General features: G+C 33.4%; 1 protein-coding gene across 1 annotated transcript; it reads left to right on the top strand.

Moving 5' to 3' along the window:
* Positions 1-1,086: 1,086 nt before the first annotated feature.
* LOC122599760 (probable protein phosphatase 2C 6) lies at positions 1,087-7,950 on the top strand. Its single transcript, XM_043772325.1, has 5 exons — positions 1,087-1,320; positions 1,915-2,653; positions 5,824-6,156; positions 6,797-6,902; positions 7,359-7,950. The coding sequence occupies exons 2-5, from the start codon at positions 2,021-2,023 to the stop codon at positions 7,694-7,696; spliced, it is 1,410 nt and encodes a 469-aa protein (XP_043628260.1). The 5' UTR covers positions 1,087-1,320; positions 1,915-2,020; the 3' UTR covers positions 7,697-7,950.
* The last annotated feature ends 2,987 nt before the right edge of the window (positions 7,951-10,937 follow it).

Genomic DNA, 10,937 nt, shown 5'->3' with positions numbered 1-10,937 from the left:
CTATTCCTTAGGGATGGGGGAAGGAATCTCATTCCGTCCCTCACTTGAATCTTCAAAAAATCAAAAACATTCCGTCAAATTTCATTCCTTCAGATTCCAATTCCTTTGAAAGATTTCATTCCTTCTAAAAACATTCCGCGAACCAAACGCGCCCTAAGACTTTCAAAGGATATTGCTAATTCCGTGAAATCAAGTAAAGTTCATTTCTATTTTCTGCAATTATCCCTTTTTTATTGAAATCAACGTGTCATTTTTTTTTTTTTTTGATCAATGTTAGAGTTACTAACAAATTACAAACAAAAGTTGTACAAACACATATGTTATCATTAGAATAAGGAGAGAGAAACATGAAAAAGAAAAATATTTTATTTTAATTGGTCCATCCAACTTGACAAGTTAGTTTATAAACTTTTGTTTGTAATTTGTTTGTAGCTTTAACATTTCTCCTTTTCTTTTATAGTTTTACAAAGATTTTTGGATATATCATTTTCCCTCATATATATATATATGATGGAAAATGATAAATTCTCCTAATCAATCCTTCTAAAAATCCTCTTAATATATCCACTTGTTAACACATGTAATCTATTAATTTTCTTTCCTAATCTCACCTCCTGATTTTCCACATGTCACGATCCTATTAATTAAGAAGATTTTTAGGCTAACCGATTGATCATTACCCATATATGATATATCATTTTCCTTTATTAAAAATTATATAATACGATAATTTTTAATGTAACACCTACTTATGGTAGTCTAAATCTCATCATTGTTGCCCAAATAAGAATAAAAAGCCAAAAAGATATAAATTTGACTAAATGGATGATGCTTGGTGGGGAACATGGAGGGCTTCTATTGGTGAATACAAAAGAAACACATTAAATAAAGCAGATGACAAATGTTATATGTGGAGTTCCTTTATTGTTATATATACATTGTTTCATAAGGAAAATATATGGTATTAATTATTATTATTATTATGCTTCTTTCATAGTTTCATTCAATTTTTTCTTTCTTATTTTTTTGACACCTGCTTCCTGCCCCTGTCTCTTTTGTCTTCTCAATTTCTTGCTCTCCATTAATTAATATATATACATATAAATTATTCTTAAGAAATATTTTTTGATTATTACCCATTTTTCCAAACTGTGTTTCTTGCTTTTCCCAAAAATGGGTCATCACATTAACCTCTAAAGATTGAATCTTTTTGGTTTCTTGAAAAAAAAGGTGTAGTGATTATGAAGAATGATAAGGGGAGTATGGAGCTTGTGAAGAAGAAAAAGAGGTTTCTTCAACTATATCACTAAACATTTTTAGGTAAGTGTGAAATACACTTTGAAACCACTCTAACATGTTTGATTGTCATTATTATTAGAATTTAGAAGATTTTACTAACACATATGTCACACTTGATTATTATTTTATTTTTATGTACAGTAATAATTATTATTGTCAAATGTTTATATTTGGGAAAATGATGGGTGCTATTACCAGTAAATAAAAGATAATATGTGTGTTTAAAATAGTAAAGTTGTTTTATAATATCGGCCTTAGTAGCACCTAAGTTATCCTTTTAATTATTATTGTAGAAAGTTGAAAAGAAAAAAAAAAACAAAAAAGAGGTTGATATAGATTGCCTTAGATTCAGGGAACTAGAAAAGTTTTAAGTACAACAAAGGCTATATCTTTTTTGGGTTTTTCTTGTGATTCTTAAAAGTTTAAACCTTTTTCATTTTCAAATATTGTTGAAACGTTTTTGTGGGCTTTTCTTGAAACTTTGTGACAAGTTTTTAAGGACCATTTTGGATAAGTAGTGTAGTTGGTTTCTCTTTGTAACTACCATTTTCAATTTTAGTTGTGTTTTCGTATGTTTTTGTAAGATATTAGATTGAGGTTAAGTTTGATTCATAGGGATGGACTTGCATAAGGGGATGATGAATTAGTCAAACAATGACAGTTTGTATGACTTTTGAGAGGGTGGTCAGTAAATCTATAGTCAATCAAGATAGTGATATTGATGGAGGAGATTCTTCCGGCGGTGATAGTGCCATTAAGTTTAGGTAACTCGATTTCTAAAACCGTGAGTTTGGAGGAAACAGCAAGTTTTGTTATATTTAGTGGGATACAACAAGTTATGGCAGAAAAAAGTAGTAATATAAATGAAGATTGTAATCATTCTCAAGATGATGGATTTCAAGAAAGTGAAGACGAATTATTGTCGTTGGAAGGTGACAGAGTGTTGGATAGCTCGTGTACACTTTCGGTAGTTAGTGATTCAAGTAGTTTGTGTGCTGAAGATTTGATAGTGTTGGAGAATGTGACTTCTGAAATAAGTACATTGGGATCACAAGATGGTGAAAAGAGTGTTTATGCAGTTGAGGATAAAATCGTCATTTCTGAACAAGTTACGAGTGGGAGTGGCATAGTAGCCCGAAGTGTTTTTGAAGTGGATTGTGTTCCGTTATGGGGATTTACTTCTATCATTGGCAGGAGACCTGAAATGGAAGATGCAGTTGCAACCGTGCCTAGATTTTTGAAAATTCCTATTCAAATGTTGACCGGTGATCGTGGTCCTGATCAGTTGACCAAAAGTCTGAGCCATCTGACCACCCATTTCTTTGGTGTCTATGATGGCCATGGTGGTTCTCAGGTATCTTTCTGTTTCTATTTTCTAAGATGTTGAATGCTTGGAAAGTGAATGCTACAGTTTGACTTTCATGGTCAAACTCTAGTAATTCAGGTCTTCATTCCTTTTTTTTTTCCTTTCAAAATTCGGATACAAATGTCAATCTTTTTCGAGTATACTACAATTGGTAATGCTGTATTCTTGGATTTGTAACAGAATTACCTTTCAAATAAGAAGTCATTTGTGGGGTCTCAAAAGTCTAACCTTTGTTTATGTATCCGAAACAAACCAGTGTGAAGTAATATTTGAGATGAGTTTATGGCATTCCACATTTTTCAAGTATTCTCGTGGGTTTAGGCTGTCCTTATGTCCGGTTTCGCATTATTCTTTACTTTTATGTTTGAATCTTAAAGTCAAACAGCTTACTCTTCAACTTCTAAATGGTAAAATGTCTTCCTATTTTTGAAAAAACTTCGGTGAAATATCTTATTTTTTGAAGTAATTATACCACTATCAATATATTAATAAAGAGGTTATGTGGCGGACCTTCAAGGCTTGAAAGTCATTATTTGGATTTAATGCACATTTGTATTTTTGACTTTTAATGTCAAACTGATTGCTTTTCAGTTTTCAACTTCTGATAGCAGTTTTCATGTTTTCTTCGTGAAAGTTTGGTAACAAATTTCAACTCTTTGACGTCTTAACGAGGAATATGGTAATATTGAATTTATATCATCAACTGTTCAAATTAAAAGTCATTTCTAGAATCTCAGAAGTCAAACTCTTTTTGGTAGTATGTAGTTTTATACAATCAAGACAAACTAACTACGAAATGATATGTGAGGGTGGGGGGAGGGCTTGCCCACTCCTCCCCTCCCCTCCCGATTTTTCTTCTCCTCCCCTCCCCTCCCCGATTGCTAGGAGCACCTCGCCACCCCACCCCTCCCCTCCCCACCCTTTTCTATTTAATTTAATTTCTATTTATTTTTAAAACTAAAACATTTTATTTAATGATTTAAAACTAATACAACTTAAAAACACAAATAAAACACATAATCTTATTCAAACATACAAAAACAAGTAAAACATACAACTTAATCAACATAAACATACAACTAAGGCGTCGGCCATCCGTACTGCTCACAAAGGGCGCGTTTCTGCGCCAAAACCATCTCCAACATCGGCCCGCTGAGGTGATCGTGTGGCCTGATCACGAAATCCATATCATTCTGTCGCTGCTGACTCTGGACCATCCGTGTCATCTCCTCCTCCCGTTTCTTCCTAGCCTCCTCCGCCGCCATATAGCTATCCATCATCGCCTTCTGCATCTAAATCTTCTCCTCCCGAGCTCGTTTTTTATCCTCATTGTCGCATTTCAACTCCGCGACCATCTTCAAGAACTCCTCAGATGTAGTAGAGGCGGAAGCAGCAGCCTGCTTACCCTTAGCATTACGGCGGGGTGGCACGGGTCTAGCAGGATGTACTGGTGCATCATCCATGTCATTCCCTCCCTCCTCTTCTTGCTCCAACTGGTCCTCATTCAAGTCAATATGGACCGATGCCTCCCCCGATGAACGTACATGGACAGACCCTTCCGTTCTTGCCCTTTTGCTACCCGACTCCTCACAAATCCCCTCCAAAGTAAGAACCTTCGACTATTTCGGCCCTTTCCTCAAAACTTGCCACGCCTCTACATGTGAAAACCCGGACTTGTTATTGTATTTCCGCATATACAATGCCACGGCCGCCTTAAACACATCCTCGTCACTTTGGCCACTCAACATCTTATTTTTCTTAACATTGTAGATACCACAAAAACCCGACACCTTATGCTTCAAATCCTTCCATTTCGACCGACACATTTCCGGGGTACGTCCCGAATCACGTTTCAAGTGAGTCCATCTGAAACTTCACCTTCTTCCAAAACGAACCCGCTGTTTGGGCGTTTCCGACGTATGGATCCCCGGAAACGTTTAACCAAGCTTTTGCCAAACACGCCTCTTTTTCCTTCCCCCAATTTCGACACTCTCTTTTACCTTTAACCGAGACTTGGGTCTCGGGTATTGCTTCCTCTTCTTCCTCCTCGACCTCTTCTTCTTCTTCTTCTCCTTTTTCTTCTTCTTCTTCTTGAACCTGTTGATTTTGACTCGCGAAGCGTGATGATGAACCACCCGCGAAACCCGAAAACCCGGCTTGAGTTTCATTTGCGAAATTCATAAACCCGGTATTAATTTGTTGTACACTTGATGGGACGGATTCGAAAAACAATGGATCCATTCCACTCAAGAAATCATCAACGGGTTGTGGCGTATACACATTTTCGGTCGTGTTTCTTTGCGAAGGAGGAGGTGGCATAACATCGCGATTGTTTGGCGGTGGTGGGTTTCTGCGTTTTTTCGGTAGATTTGAGAAATTAGATTCTTTTTGTTTCTTCCCCCTATTCATTTTTGATGGTTTAGATTGATGATTTAGATTGAAAAAAAAAAAATTAAGAAGAAATGGGAGAAGGCGTGCGCACAGAAAGAAGAAAGAAGAAAAAGAAAAAAATGAAAGAAGAAGAAAAGAGAGAGAGAGGGACGTTGGAAGTGGGCCATACCCTTTTTTTTTTTTATTGTAACGATCGTCTAGAGCGGCACGTAGACCGGCACCACTGTGCCTAACTTCCTCCCCACCCCACCCAACCGGTACCGGGGGTCGGCGCGGTGTGCCAACCGGTACCGGTCCGGTGCCCTGCCCACTCCGTCCAACCTGAGATGGGTCAATGACAGTTGGTGGTTTCAAGATTTTCTTGTGAAATTAGCCTACTCTTAGATTCACTGTCACTTTAATGCTTTATTTACGTTTGACTTTTATGGTCACTGTCTAAAAGTTGAACTTAATATCAGTATTCATGTTATTTGAAGAATTTTTGTAACAACGTTAAACCTTTTAAAGTATATTACAAGTAAAGATATGCTATGCTCGAAATGTACTTTATTCATCATAATAGTAATCATTCAATAAAAAGTCATCTGCAGGCCTAAAAAGGTCAGATAGTAAGCATCTATGTCCATCCAGAACAAGCTAATAAAGTAAATATATGATATAGGAAACAGGTTTATGACATTTGACCTTTAACAAGTTTCTCTTATGAACATGGTCTAATTAGTTTTCATTTCATGTGTATATCCAACTTTCAACCTTATTATAATCAGGTGGCAAATTACTGTAGTACGCGTCTTCATACCGCTTTACAAGAGGAATTAGAGCCTCTTATGGCGAGCTGGGCTGGAGACGAAAGTGGTATTAACAATGATAATAGTTGCAGAGAAATGTGGAAGAAAGCATTTTTTAATTGTTTTCTTAAGGTTGATAATGAAATTGGAGGAAAACAAACAAACGGTGAACCAGTTGCTCCGGAAACGGTGGGCTCCACAGCTGTTGTTGCTGTAATTTGTTCTTCCCATATCATAGTTTCAAATTGTGGTGATTCAAGGGCTGTTTTATGTCGAGGGAAAGAAGCTATGGCACTCTCTGTGGATCATAAAGTAAGATAAAAATCTCCCTTATGTATCAAGTCTTGAACTTTGGATTTACATATTAGGACTGATTATGTGTGAAGGCACAAATGTTATTAATTTAGGACACATTGCATTATGCTTTTTATCATCTCGTAAAGTAGTCATTTTTGGATAATTAATTTTATGACAGCGGCAACAATACTGAAAATGTTATGTTTTAATCTCATATATCATTTTATTACAACTATCTTAATTGCTAAGTGCTCAACATCTGATTATGTTGCTATTACATCTTTAAACATCAAAAAGAACATCCAAACACCATCTTTTATCATCCATTTTATTACAACTATCTTAATATCTTAATATCTGCTTTTAATTGTTGAATATTTTATCTGCTTTTAGAACCCCCATCAAAACACCCTTTGAAGTATACCTTTGTACTATGTATGATGTTTAGCTGTATTGTTTTATAAAACATTACATGTCCTAGAAGAACCCTTCAGGTTTCATTTAATTGAAGTTTCATATATGTACGTGTATAAATGGAATAGCCATTGTGATAGTCATCAAGAGAACCACTTGCAATTCTTTTACATTTCTTGATGCTATATTTAGCATTCTTGTATATTTATATTGATCTCCTTATTTTTATACACTGGAATAGCCAAATAGGGAAGATGAATATGCAAGAATTGAAGCGGCTGGAGGCAAGGTCATACAATGGAATGGCCATCGTGTCTTTGGTGTTCTAGCAATGTCAAGATCCATTGGTACGTGTTCATCATTTATTTGTCTTATGGGTAAAACTAACTTTTGGGTATTAGTTTATACGTTATAGCCGTGTTTTTTACTTTTAACCAGATGTATAAAACACACTTCAACAATAACAAACCTCAGACAATCCATGGATAATAGGCATTAATGTGGAGTTTCCAATATGTGTGCATTGGACAGGTAGTTTAGTGCGTCCAAACAGGCTCATCCTTACTACGGGTCATAAATAGAAACAATATTGGAGGTTATATACACTATTATTACATTTTGGGCGACTTTTACCCATTTGACCACCTATTACCTATTTAGATATTTTTTGTTCGACCTCTCTGAGATAGAGGCTAACTCATATCGGCTCACTCACTCCTATAGCAAGGAATACTACTATCATGAATACTTTCAGGAAAAGAATCATCTGATTGTTATAAAATGGGAATTTATGTGGGATGCAGGTGATAGGTATCTCAAACCTTGGATCATCCCTGATCCAGAAGTGACATTCATTCCACGAGCCAAAGAAGATGAATGTTTAATTCTTGCAAGTGACGGTTTATGGGATGTGATGAGCAATGAGGAAGTATGTGAAATTGCCAGAAAAAGAATACTTGTTTGGCATAAAAAGAATGGCGGGACCAACCTTCCTCAAGAAAGAGGCGAAGGAATTGATCATGCAGCACAAGCGGCTGCAGAAAGCCTATCAAACCGCGCTTTGCAAAAAGGAAGTAAAGATAACATTACAGTGATTGTTATAGACTTGAAAGCACAAAGGAAGTTTAAGACAAAAACATGATGATAGTAAAACAAATTCATAAGTGTACAATGTTATTGTCTAGTGTATTTAGAAAAACAAAAAAAGCCCATTTGTTTTTGCATATGGGAATTATGTTTGTTTGTCAATGTAAATGTTTAGGATGTTTTTGTAGCGAAGGTTAGGGTTTCATTTTATTTGTTCTCTTATTGTTCATCCTCCAAGTTTAAAAGGCTTTGTGAGGTATTGTAAATTTTATTGGAATAAAGTGTATCATCTTATATGTTTGACAACTATTATACATAGTCATACAGATACAGATGTGTGCGTATATGATATATTTGTTTGATCTACTGAAATTTTTGTAAGTATTGTATCAATTATATATCTGATAACTCAACGCAACATACAAATTTTTATGATCATAGATGAAATGAAATTAGGGCTAATCATCTGCAGAGATGCTAGCTGCAGTTACCAATCAAGGGGGGTTTTGTATTACTTATAAACAAAAAGGGGTGAAGTGTAAATTGTCATTAAAATTTGTTCTTCTTAAAATGCTGTTTGGATGCCGGGATCATTTTCCCATAAAATTATAGGCTTAAGTGAGTGGATGAACGATGTACTTTTCCTCATTTACATGGTTGCCCGTTGAACTGGATTATTAATGCGTATCATCCATATACTTTTCAATTTTTTACATGGTTGGCCAACTGTTAACCTGATGACCTTCTATAACAGGTTAGTCTCTATTTACATGGTTGCTCATTGAACTGGATAACTAATGTAATTTCCCTCACTTACATAATTGTCCATTGAACTGGATTATTAGTATATATCACCAACATACTTTTCTATTTTTTACTTGCTTGACTAAATGTTGACCTGATGACCTACAATAACATGTTAAACTCTATATTTACTTTTTATAAACCCGGAAATTATCTTCATCATCTTCATCAACTTTCCAGGCAAAATTTCCGGTAAAAATTTCGGCAACCATGCTTTCGTTTATATTGCTAGTACAATTATACTATTATGAAGTAAGTTGCGTAATCCCCCTTCCTCCCTTGCAGTAAAAACTCTCCTCTATTATTAAAAATGAAAACATCTTATATATACTATAAGACAGTTGAACTAATAACTTATTAACCAATCAAATCGCTCAATTTCATCAAATTGATTCTCGCTTATGTCATTATTTAGATTAACTACAAACTAAAAATTATAAGAATTATTATCCAAATATATTACTATGTTAGTATTTATATTAATTTATAGAAAAACTCTCATTAATTTACACTTTTTTGTTTTCCATCAATAATTTACACTTTTTAACCCGGAATACTTACTTTATATTTATTTTTAGCCATCAATTTGAGAGAATTTTTTAAAATTTACAATAATTTAATTAATTAAAAAAATTTCAACATATGAAATATTGTCTACAAAAATTTATTTCAAAACCTAATGACTTATTATCAAATATTAAATTAAGATTTTATAAATTATAAATAATAATATTTAGTTTAATATTTAATATAAACACAATTTGAACTCTAAATACATATCTCAAACATAATAACAGATGACTGTATACAACATCATTATCCTAAACACAATAGGAATCACAGAACATGAGACAGTCACTGAACAAAACACGATTTACAACCAAGGGTTACTTAAATACTTACTCCAAATCAATATGAACTTCATTTAAGATTCATTCCATCTCTCAATAAAAAAGAATACATAATTATCTCCTTTTTTATATATTAGTTTTGCATAAAAATGTTTAAAGTTACAGTTGTCACTCAAATCAAGAGTCTTAATTGTTATCAAATAATATAAAAACAATCCTAATTGTTATTATCTAATTATTATAGGACGGGTTATAGAAAATAAACCTATGCGAGGTCTGCATTATGATCAAATACATATACTTGAATGTCAAGTACAGGATCACAAGTATGTTTATATTTTAATTCTTAATTATTTATTTAAAATAATATCACATTATGAGTACAACTGGTTAGATAACATTATGATTAGATAACAATTAGCATATTTTTATAATCCAAATTATTATAACATGTGACTTGTAGGATGACCATGGCAACAATTCCATGAATACTTAATCCAAATCAATATCTCTCAATAAAAAAGAATACATAATTTTCTCTTTTTTTATATATTAGTTTTGCATAAAAATGTTTAAAGTTACAATTGTTACTCAAATTAAGAGTCCTAATTGTTATCAAAGAATATAAAAACAATCCTAATTGTTATCTAATTATCATAGGACGGGTGATAGAAAATAAACCTATGCGGGTCCGCATCATGATCAAATACATGTACTTGAATGTCAAGTACATGATCAAAAGTATGTTATATTTTAATTCTTAATTATCTTTTATAATAATATCACATTATAAGTACAGCTGTCTAGATAACATTATTATTAGATAACAATTAGGATTGTTTTAATAATCCAAATTATTATAACATGTGACTTGTGAAATGACTACGACAACAATTCCATGAATATGTCTCGACTAATAATGTCAGTGACGAACCTATGATTATTGTACTACAACTTGACAAATATAACACTTAGCCGTATATTTTCAAAATTATAAGCCTTTATGACTTAAATGTATGAAGATCTAATATTGATGATGTCGTTAACCCCGTGTCCAGTGTTGGACACGGGTCTAAAATCTAGTATCTACTATATGCTTGTATAGTTATTATATAATATTATAATATGGTTACATAATAATCTCCTTTATTTCTATCCATCGATTGTAATTGTTGCTTTTATATTGCAAGTTTTTATGGAAAATTTATGAAGAGGATAAAATAAAAATAAAAATAGAGATTAACATGTTAGGTCAACATTTGGTCAACCATGTAAAAATTAGAAAAGTATGTGAGTGATATATATTACTAATAATTCAGTTCAATGGCCAACCATGTAAATGAGAAAAAAGTACATTAGTCATCCAGTTCAATAGGCAACCATGGAAATAGAGATTAACCTGTTATAGCAGGTCAGCAGTTGGTCAACCATGTAAAAAATTAAAAAGTATATGGTTGATACACATTAATAATTCAGTTTAATGGGCAACCGTGTAAATGAGGAAAAGTACATTGTTCATCCAATGACTTAACCCTAAAATTATATGTAAGGTTACTATCCTTTGTGAGTTTTGGTGATAAACGGATAGTATCATTGTTTTTATGAGAGGACTCATAGCTTCTTTTAGCTTAATTTATCACA

This window comes from Erigeron canadensis, chromosome 5 (genome assembly GCF_010389155.1).
Source record: "Erigeron canadensis isolate Cc75 chromosome 5, C_canadensis_v1, whole genome shotgun sequence".
Lineage (NCBI taxonomy): Eukaryota > Viridiplantae > Streptophyta > Magnoliopsida > Asterales > Asteraceae > Erigeron > Erigeron canadensis.
The sequence above is the reverse complement of the archived record's forward strand: the minus strand, read 5'-3'. Positions and strand labels throughout refer to the sequence as shown.

Coding starts and splice junctions, on each gene's coding strand:
- LOC122599760 (XM_043772325.1), top strand. CDS start 2,021: ATGGAGGAGATTCTTCCGGCGGTGATAGTGCCATTAAGTTTAGGTAAC. Junction 6,157..6,796: donor CACTCTCTGTGGATCATAAA/GTAAGATAAAAA, acceptor ACACTGGAATAG/CCAAATAGGGAAGATGAATA. Junction 6,903..7,358: donor AGCAATGTCAAGATCCATTG/GTACGTGTTCAT, acceptor TGTGGGATGCAG/GTGATAGGTATCTCAAACCT.